Source organism: Petaurus breviceps, unplaced genomic scaffold (assembly GCF_028583685.1).
Source record: "Petaurus breviceps papuanus isolate PSGF00001 unplaced genomic scaffold, PetGlider_PUasm1.0 99, whole genome shotgun sequence".
Classification (NCBI taxonomy): domain Eukaryota; kingdom Metazoa; phylum Chordata; class Mammalia; order Diprotodontia; family Petauridae; genus Petaurus; species Petaurus breviceps.
In genome coordinates this window covers 9,209,043-9,219,258 of record NW_027187465.1, presented here as the reverse complement: position 1 = coordinate 9,219,258, position 10,216 = coordinate 9,209,043, and the positions used below count along the sequence as shown (strand labels likewise).

General features: G+C 51.6%; 1 protein-coding gene across 2 annotated transcripts in view; it reads left to right on the top strand.

The window, feature by feature from the left end:
- The first annotated feature begins 21 nt into the window (after positions 1-21).
- The window catches only part of UBE3B (ubiquitin protein ligase E3B), a 48,560-nt gene continuing 38,365 nt past the window's right edge, over positions 22-10,216 (top strand). For both annotated transcript variants that reach the window (XM_069081441.1, XM_069081440.1), the window contains exons 1-8: positions 22-169; positions 2,328-2,433; positions 3,135-3,305; positions 3,639-3,762; positions 5,819-5,878; positions 7,140-7,244; positions 7,813-7,909; positions 9,478-9,563. In XM_069081441.1, the coding sequence (XP_068937542.1) occupies positions 3,145-3,305; positions 3,639-3,762; positions 5,819-5,878; positions 7,140-7,244; positions 7,813-7,909; positions 9,478-9,563 (633 nt within the window). In that variant the 5' untranslated portion in view covers positions 22-169; positions 2,328-2,433; positions 3,135-3,144. The remainder of the gene's footprint in view (positions 170-2,327; positions 2,434-3,134; positions 3,306-3,638; positions 3,763-5,818; positions 5,879-7,139; positions 7,245-7,812; positions 7,910-9,477; positions 9,564-10,216) is intronic.

Sequence of the window (10,216 nt, the reverse complement as noted above, 5' to 3'; positions counted from 1 at the left end):
CAGCCTCCTCTCCTCGGAACATCTGTACAGTGTGGCCACGTTTCCGGACGGAGCGCCGAGGCGCGGACAACACTGGGGCAGGATGGTGGAGCGGCCTCGGCCGCTGTCCGAGGCCCGGCGGAGCGCGGGGGTATCGGGCTGAGGCGGCCTGGGCCCCGACCCCGAGCGGGTAAAGATGGGCGGCGGGGACGCGCGCAGCCCGGGTCCGAGGCGGGGCGGAGCGGCGGGAGCGCGCGCGGGGGGTGGGGGAGGGGCGGCGCGTCGTCGTCGTCGTGTCGTCCTTGTCGCCTTCGTTGTCGCCGCCGCCGCGGCCTGCCTAGGTTGGTCGGAGCCCCGGGCCCGGGTCCGAGCAGCTTCGACGTCGTCGAGGCCTCCCTCCCTCCCACCCACGGTGTGACAGCTGGGGAAACTGAGGCCCTAGACGGGCCTTCTCCGAGGGCGGTGGTGGGACCCGGGCCCTGCCCCCACCCATTCATTCGTTCAGCATACGCCTGCACCCCATGCTTGGATCTGAGCATTTATTAGGCCCTTGCTGTGTGCCGAGCTCGGGTCTGATGGGGGGCGGGGTGCCCCGGCCAGCCCCACCCCCAGGACCTGCCTCCCCTGTGACCCCGCCCCTCCGGGCCCGCAGAGCCGGGGGTGGGGGAGGGGCCGCTGTGTCCTTATTCGAGGAGGAGGCAGCCTGGCTATTCGCTTCTGTAGGGCTTTGGGCGAGTCACTTGTGTTCTCTACGCCTGTCCCCTGTAGCTCCGAGCTGTGATGCTGTTAGAAATCCCCCTCCCCCCCCAGAACCTCTGCTGGGCATATGTTTGCATCTGTTTTTTACCGATCTATGCGTGTAATTTTCTCTAATGTTGGAATGTGAACTTTGTAATAAGGGCTGTGTCCCCAATACCAAACACAGCGTCTGAGACACGATAAGGTGCTGAATAAATGATTTTTGATTGATTGATTGAAGCATGGGCAAGTCACTGTATCCATATGAGCCTCAGTTTCCTCATTTATGAAATGAGAAAATAGCACTCCTAGTGCCTCCTTCAGAGAGCTGTTGCCAGGACCTGTTAAGATAATTTACACACGTTAAAATGCTATATAAATATCAGTTACTAGCGTCATACCTGTCATGCAGTAGGTGCTTAATAAATGCCTCTTGATGGGTTGATTTTCTAGGAAGGCACTTTGGAGAAGATGAGTTTGAGGTAGGCTTGGTGGGGAGGGAGGGCTATGGCTCAGATGGTTTTCTCCTCCCCTTGTCCTGAGGAGTGGAATATGGCTAACCTGGGGAGAAGGCTGCCAGATTCAGTGATAGGCTGATAGTTCCCAGCTTGGGGCTGCCATCGTTGGGGATGAGGACTCATCTCTGGAAGCAAGAGAGTTTTGGGAGACTCTCATCTCCCTTGAAATCCTCATGATTTCACTCATTTTTCGCTGCCGTCCCTGTGAATAGCAGCACACCCATTCTTAGATGGCTGTTTTCATGTTTCTCTGAACTACTAGGCATGTTTTGGCCTCTGGTGTGAAACCCATTCCGTAAACCTGGGCTGACCTTTCATTTTATTTTATTTTATTGATATCTTTTATCATGCCACCTTTGTTTGCAGCCCCTTCTACTCAGTAAGCCATGCTTTTCAACTAAGAGTTTTTAAGAAAGAAAAGCAATTCTGCCAAATATTGGTTCCCTTTCAATCAGAAATCCAACCTTAACATTTGACCCAAAGAGGTTAATGGAAAGAGTGTCATGAGATTTCTTTTTGACCTTGGTCAGGAGAGTGAGTTATGTGGAAAAGGACATCGGGGCTTAGGCCCCGGCATCTGGAAGCACCACACCCCCACTTCTGGTGGGGAGGACTTCGCTCAGGGATTGAGATGTTGCACACGTTAGCAGAAGCAGTCACTTGTTTGTATTTCATTTTTTCTTTGCAGGGGAAGGTTCAGGGGGAATCCTTATGATATAAACAAATTAAAGGCCTCAGCAAAACTTGGACTCAGGACTCCTGGGTTCATAGCCTGCCTCTAATACTTCTTAGCTATGTGACCTTGGATAAGTCACTTTAGCCGTTTACTTTTCTGTAACTTGAGGATAACGATAGATTTAGAGGGAGAGGGGTCCTCTTGTCCAAGCCCCTCTCTTTATAGATAAGGCCTAGAGAGATAAAGTCTCAAGCCCTGGGTCCTCTGACTCCTTTCCCACCATACCATGTACTTTCTACCTCTAGAAGTCGTGAGGCCTCACAACTCTTGTAGAAAGAGAGATGGAAGTCAGGAAATAGTGCTATATTAGTTGAATTCATCTGGTCATCTGGAGTTTTTTCCTCTGGTTTCTTTAGTCTGAGACAACAGAATCCAAATAAAGTGAGATGCGGCCTTAAGTCTCAAGTCCAGTGCGTGATCTAATGATTATCTGCCATTTCTGCAGGAAAAGCAAATCCTCAGGTGAGTCTCACACGTTGACTCTTTCACCCTCTGTAAGGGAACTGGGCTGGGCTGGATGAGTCATTGCCATCCTCTCCTCGTTAACCCTAGAAGGGCTGAAGCTCAGACCAAGCTACCTCAGGGCCATAAGATGAGGAAACAGAGAAACCTTTTACTTAGAAGTAAATTAGAATTTGTTTTTGCCTCAGTTGCTGCCTAGTCCTTCTAGTGTTTATTCAGTTCAAGGGGAAAAGAAATAATAAATGAACAAAGTCAAATCTGTTGAGAACTTAACACATTTAAGAACCAGGGGGTTGCCCGTCTGCAGTCATCCCACTGGTTAAATGAGAGGCCTTCACCTTTGACCTTGACCTTTGATATTGCTGGAGATGGAATGTGAACCCAGTTTCCAGGTCCAAGGCCAACTGGCCACTCTGCCTCTGCCTATTCCTCTCCCTCTCCCATCTTTTGTGAAACAAAGGCAGCCTTAATCTTGGTGTAATGTATAAAGAACAGGGACCAAAGGTGGGATCTCTCTCAGCTCTGGCCCCCACCTTGACCCTGTGCCCAGGTGCCATCATCGCCTCAGGCTGGTTCCTGGGGCACTTAGGACACTGCCCTGAACTTATTGGCTCCCTGCTGTTCTGGGCTTTGCCCTGGCCACCCCACATGGCTGCAGCCCCTGATGGTGCATTTTGTTTTTTATTTTTGGTGCATAAAAGATTTGCAATAATGTTCAGCACATCTCAGTCTGCCCGAGCCCAGTTCCTGGACAAAGCACGTCAAGCCAGAGAAGAGAGACGGGGCCAGAAGGAGAAGGAGCGGGCTGCTGTGCAGATACAGGCCCTGGTCCGCAGATTTCTCTGTCGATGTCGCTTGCAGAGAGACATTAGGTGGGTGTCACATCTCCCTCCGCAGCCTCTGTCCTGCCCCTCCCACCAGGACATTGTGCTTTTGGTTCCCCTGCCCCCAGCAAAGCCCCCTCTCAGTGGGGTGTGGTCTTCCCACCTTCAAAGTGGATCCTACCCAGTATAGGCTTCTGTCAGCTCAGGGCCTGGCCACTGGGTGGTGATGAATCCTTGGCCATAGTTATTCCTAAAGTCCACCTACTGAGCCCTAGAGAAGGGGCAGTCTGCTCCATGGAAGGCGGGCCTCCACCAGCAAACCTCATGCCCCGGATGCCTTCTTGCTCTGGTTGAACCTCTTCTCTTTTCTTCCTTTCCCAGGAAAGAGATCGATGAGTTTTTTGACAGCGTTGACCCAACAGGAGCCAATAAAAAAAGTGCACTTTCTCTTTTTAAGATTGCTCGGAAGCTGTTGTTCATTTTCCGAGCTAGAGAGGATGAGCTGGTAAGGCAACCTCCCTTCTTCAAGCACACGCCTCTGCCCACCCGCTGCCCCGCCTTCCCACTGACTGCCGCTTGGTTCTGGCTAGGGCCCTAGGGTGCCACAGAGAGAACATGGGTGGGGCAGTTAGTGATTTTTTTAGGCAGAAGAGTAACCTTTGCTGTTGTGTCTTTATCTTGGCCACAGCTACCCTGGGCCTGTTCCTCTCCTTCCCCCATCTCCTCCCCAGAGCAGCTCTCACCTCCACCACCCTTAGTTAGGTCTTCAGCAGCCCTCTATAGCCTCTGCTCTCCCTGAATCGAGGCCCCCCCAGTCCAATGAAGTCTTTATCCAACCCCCAAAGCCCAGTTCTGACCATCTCACCACAGCCCCTCACTCAGTCAGTGACTCCCCGTTACCTCTGGGATCAAACAGGTTCCTCTTTTTGGATGTGAGGCTCTCACCAGCTGGCTCTGCCGGCTGTCCAGCCTTATTCTGTGTCCACAATTCCCCTTTTCCCACAGTGTGGCCTGGCCCAGCTGCCCACCACTCTCTTCTCACACACAGCTTTCTGTCTCCAGACCTTTGCATGGACTCTTGTCCACTTCTGGAGCAGCACCCTCCTCACTTCCCCCTGCTGCAGACCGAGGTCTTACCTCGAACCTTTTTCCATCACACATCCTTATCAGTAAAACAAACAAACAAACAAACAAACTTCTAAGCCCTCTGTGTCTCTATGTGGGTGATTATGTGCTTTGTAAAAACTTAGGCCAACTATAGAAATAAAAGAAGAGATAACAACCAGAGAGTGTTTGTGCCTAGAAACAATAGGGAAGCACTCAAGTTTCTTGAATAGGGCCTGATGTGGCAGGCCTGCAACCTGGTTAATCCTGAGCCTTTGGGATGGCCCCATGGTCCCCTGGGGCACAGCCCCCACTTTGGAGACTTCTCTGGCTCTGTTAGAATCCCTAGTTTAATTCAGGGCTTCCTCACGTGCAGCCTCTTACCTAAGGCCTTCCTTGATTCTTCCTGCTGCCATTGCTCCCCACAAATAAATTTGAATTTTACCTGTATGTGTGTGTATGATACCTTTGGTTTATATTAACAAGCATTTATTAAGCACCTGTTACACTCTTTGCCTTGCTGTGCCCTGGGAGTACAGAGGAAGGCCAAAGACAGTCTCTACTCCTGGGGGCTTAGTCTGCTGGGGAAGATAGCATGAAAACAATATATATATAAGCAAGGTGTATCCAGGATAAATTGGCCATGATCACAGAGAGAAGGCCTGAGTATGCAGGGGCATTGGGAAAGGCTTCTTGCAGAAGGTGGGATTTTCTTTGGGACCTCGAGGAAGCTGGGAAACAGAAATGAGAAGGGAGAGAATTCTAGGCATGGATGGAGATCTGGCCAAGAAGGGGAATAGCGGTCAGGGAGGCGGGAGGAAGACCAGCAGAGAGCAATACCGTGCAGGATAACCAGGAGGCAGAGAGCATGAGGGCAAGGGTCAATGACAGGGGCAGGGGCTTCAGAGAAGCCAAGAAGGAAAATCTTTGAGAAGCGGCCATTAGATTCGATGAAGAAGGGATCATTGATCACTGTAGATGTCTATATGTCTACGTACTCTCCCCCTCCTGCAGGGCAGGGCCTTACATTATTGTCAGGATCCCCAGTGCCTAGGACAATGCCTGGGATATCAAAGGCGATTAATAAATGCTTGTTGGTTAATTTTCCATCTTGAGGTGGGAAGGACAATCTGGCACCTGATTGCTGGTAGGCCAGCAGTGTTAATGACTGCTAGCTAAAGTTTGTATCTGTTATGCCTGGGAGCCACAATGCTTCTCTTGTCCATCGAATCATTGAAGGCTTTCCCTGTCCTTTAGAGCTGACTAGGATGGAGCCGGCCATTGGGCTACCCTTGCTTGGCAGCCTCGGGGCTCAGGAATGAGATGAGCCTGTCACTTTGTCCTTAGCAGCTCTGTAGCTTTGCATTGTTAGGAACTGAGATCTCCTTAGGTTGGGAATGGGGAGGGGTCATCCCTAATCTCAGAAGTTTGTAACCTGTCCTGCTGCTTCTTTCCAGAGGTTCGGATTGTTGTGTCGTTGCATCCTAAGCAGCATGGAGGCTGAGAATGACCCGAAGGTGAGTGAGGGGGCAGGAATAAGAATCCCGAACCTCCCTCTGGCCTTCTGGCTCCCAGAGTGCCTTCTTCCCAGCAGCCTGCAGAGCTGGTCTCTGGGCTGCTGTCTAAGGGTTACAGAGAACTTTACATGTCTGCTGTCACCCCTGCCACTGTGACATTCTGGACAAATCCCTCTGCTGCTCTGGGCCTCGGTTTCCCTTCCAGCTCTAAGGCAGGGACACTTTAAGATACATCGAGCATGTGGTATTATTACTTAGGTGATTATCTCTGATTATTGATCTTAGAGTTGGGAAGGACCTTACTGGTCCTTTAGCTTAAGCCCCTCATTCTGTTGTCAACAAAACTGAGGCCCAAAAAGGGATTCCCGTTTTTTGCAGACAGAAACTGCAGCTCTGAGAGAGGAAGCCCCTGGTCCATGGTCACCAGGCTGGACCCCCTGATTCCACCTCCAGGGCACTGTCCCCCCACCTGGGCTGCCTCGTTTAGGGTCCAGGGTTCTGAGGGAGGGAAAGAAAGGCCACTGTTGTCTTGTCCTTCTTACTGATCTGACAATTCTTCCTGAAGCTTAGTGAACCCTCACTTCCTTTATCACTGTGTTTTGGTTTATTTGACCTGAAATAAGCATGGCCAGGGACTCCTGAGTCATCTCCCCAGGAAAGACGTTGCCACAGCGGGAGCCCCCTCTCCGGTTGCCTCCAGACGCCCTGGGAGCCCTTTGTTAGCATAGCATCGATACCATCAGCATTGCTCCTGGGATTTTCATAAAAGCTCTTTAGAAGCCCCATGCTGGGTTTTCTTTTAAGGCTAACAAAGAGGGAATAAGAATAAGGAAAGACTGATTCTTTTGCCTCCTGACCATGGCGGCAGGATGGTACAATGGATAGCTGCCTGGATCTGGAGCTAGGAGGAGTTGGGGTCAAATCCAGCCTCTGATGGATTCTGTCTGGGTGACCATGGGCAAGTCACTTCCTGCTGGCCTTCCTCTGAGAAATGGGGCTGACCATACCTGCATTCCCTTCTTCCCAGGGCTTTTGGGAGGATCCAGTATCCTGCCCCTGCTGGCAGCAGTTGCTAGAAAGGCAGAGACCACTCTGTGCCTCCTAGTTCATCTCGGCCCCTTCCCTTGGAGGCCATTTTGCCCTTGGAGTCTGTGCTGAGGTGGAGTCCTGGGCCAGGGTCAGGGCCGCCGAGCCCAGGGCTGAGCAGGGCAAGGAAGCTGCTGGCCGGCAGGGGTACCCCAGTGATCACTTGTGCTCACAGGTGTGGTACGTGTCCCTGGCTCTTTCCAAAGATCTCACTCTTCTCTGGATCAAGCAAATTAAAGACATCCTGTGGATTTGCTGCAAGTATCTGAAGTACCTCAAGGTAAGGGACTTGTTATTTCCACATAAAACATTTGAGTTCCATATTTGTAAAGCTCCCAGACACTCTGCAAGACACACGCTTCTGAGGTGCGTCCTGTGCGTAGATGGGTGGGGAGGGCGCATTGGAAAGCTCTGCTCCAGGACCTCTCAGGCCCCGCAGTGGTGACCCTCAGCCTGCATTAGCTTCAGACCCGCTGAAATCTGTTAGCTTCCCTTCCTCCTGCGGTCGTTGGAAGTTGCTGTGGTCTGGGATGTGAGTCCTTCCCTGAGGCCCCACCATGAAGAGAAAGTGAGCCCAAGTTCTCAAAGACCAAGGCTGACAGTTTGTCATTATTTGTGCTGTCTGTCTTTGGGCGGGGAGCCTCCAAGTGCCCTGAGGACCTTGCACAGGAAGTGTGTGGTGCCCAGTCGGCATTTCAGAAATGGCAAGGGTGAAAAAGATCGAGGAAAAGTCTGCTTGGCCCCATTTACTGGTGATTCTGAGTTCAGGAGGCCCAGCATCGCTGGTGTCCTGGTGACCTGCATTGGGAGCTGACCTCGCCCAATATGATTGCTTCTGTCGTCCCCAGCCTGACATCTTGCAGGACTCAAAGCTGATCTCACTGTACCTCACCCTCCTTGTTAACTTCACAGACACGTCAACATGGAAAATTGTCCGAGGGAAAGGTAGGGCTCCCTTTCTTAAAATCTCTGGTGGTTCAGTGCATACAGCTCTGTGTAAATTTCCTTATGTCTGTGCATGTGTGCGTGCACATGCGTGTGTGCATGCATGTGTGTGTTTACAAGCAAGAATTAAATACACTGTATCGTCTATCAGATTGGTAAGAAGTGCCTTGTCTCTGGTTAGGTCTGAGTGTTAGGAGGCCCTTCCGGAGGAGGAATGGGGCTCCACCTCCCTCCCTGGAAGTCTCCAGGCAGCCCCCAGAGGCCCGTTGGCTGGGGAGGCTCTAGAAAACCTTCTTGGTCGGGTGTGGGGCAGCCAGGGCCTGCTTTGAGCAGATGTTGGGTGGATTCTTTCCTCTGACCCAGCCTGTCATGAAGTGCTGTCAGGGAAGTCCACCTGCCACATCTGACAAAGGGAACTGAGGCCCAGAGAGATGAAGCATCTGCCAGTGTCCTTCAGACCTTGGGGACTGCCCTGCACCATGCACTGGCTTATTCTTCCTGCCCTCTTCCACCCCATGGCATTCTAAGCAATGCCATCTTTGGAGGGAGTTTTGAGAAATCCCAGAGCAGCAAAGAATTCTGTTTGGGCTGTAAAGATTGCATTCTGTGGCTCCCTTTCACTTTGGAGGTGTCCTCATCCCCAAGTACTTTCTGCATCATTATGCTAAAAGACCTTGAGCATCTCTCTACTCCTTCCTCCCCCTGCCTCTAATGGAATGGTCTCCTGTCAAAATCAGCCCAAAAGGGAACATGAAAGCTTTAAAGAATTTTCCATTTTTCCTGGGTGTGTGGCCAGGATTTGTTTTTGTTACTGTTATAATGAAGTGGCAAAAATGGCCTTGGATTGGGAGTCACAAACCTAGGCTTGAAGACCCTTGCCTCTGGTATAGAACAGGGTGGACAGGGACCTGAGGTCATCTCGCCCAGTCTCCAGCTCCCCGCATTTCCCAGTGCAGCACTCCCAATAACTGGTTGGTCGGCCTTCTTGGAGACTTTGAGGGAAGCCTTCTGAGAGACAGCCCGTGTACTTGTGGGTAGCGCCCATGACCTCACAGCTAAAATGGACTCCTTGTTCTTCCCCTTAGGGTCAAGAACAAGCTGCCCCCCACCCCCACTGATAGCCCTCCAAAGCCTTGTCTTCTCCCACTCAGCCCTCAGCCTGCTGGCTTCTGGGCTCCTTCTGGCAACCCTCTGGTGGCCTGGGCTCAGGACCTTTCCCCATCCCAGACCCATTCTAGCTTCACAATTGATGTCCAGCCCTGGCCACTGTACAATGGGTATGGTCCAGCAGGGTACCCAGAGGACTATGGGATTCTCAGTAATCCGTTCTCCTGCTGGAAGCTTTGCTTCTCTTTCCAAGTCCAAGATGTCATTCGTCTCTTTACTGCCTTACACGCTCATGATTCCTTTGGAGCTTTCAGAACACCCCTCACCCTGTGAAAACCTCTAGATCTTTCTCAGACTTTCTGTCCCATCTTCTACTTGTGGAGGTGATAGTTTTGAATGGCTGTCACCTTTTATGAGTCATGTATGACTTGGGATTTTTCTTAGACGTCCTGTTCTTTTAGGGGAGAGCCTTCGGCCTACCATGAACCATCTCTGTGCAAATATCATGGGACACCTCAATCAGAATGGATTGTATTCTGTTCTCCAGGTTGGTTGTTCCCATGGCCTAATCTTTCTCTATACCCTCAGGTACCAGAGGATGTGGCTCTGGGGGGGCTTTGCTGATGGGACCACATTTTAGCCAGAGAACCCTAAGCTCGTTTCCCTGCCCTCAGCCTGTTTGGCCTCGTGTTTATGGTGGGGAAGGCTGGTATTTGCTTATTGAAGGACTCCACCTCCCACCTGTTGACACCTGAAGTTGGTTCTATTGACAGCTCCTGCTCCCTTTGCTGGAATCTGGGGAATCCCCCTTCTTGTGACGCCCCCCCACCCAAGGTCAAGCATCTCAAATTGTTTCTATCTAATTCTGTGACCCTGAAATTCATAGACTTATTCCGTGTCTCAGTCTTGTGCCTGTGCCTTGGAGGAGTCATTTGTTGGAGAGTGCCAGACTAGGAAATGAAGGGAGAGGAAGGAGATATGCCTGGGTAGAAAGGGGGGAAGGTCCTGGCTCTAGAGCCTGCCAGGCCAAGTGCAGGCCCCGTGTCCCCCCCATGTGCCCCCCACATCCCGTTCCCCTCCCCCACCCCCCATCAGGCCAGTTCAGGCAGGGAGGGGCACCACCATACAGGGGTGTCAGCTTTTCACCTGAGAACGGAGAGCTTTGATGTCCCCTGAATCCTCCTGAAAGTTTGTAGAGTG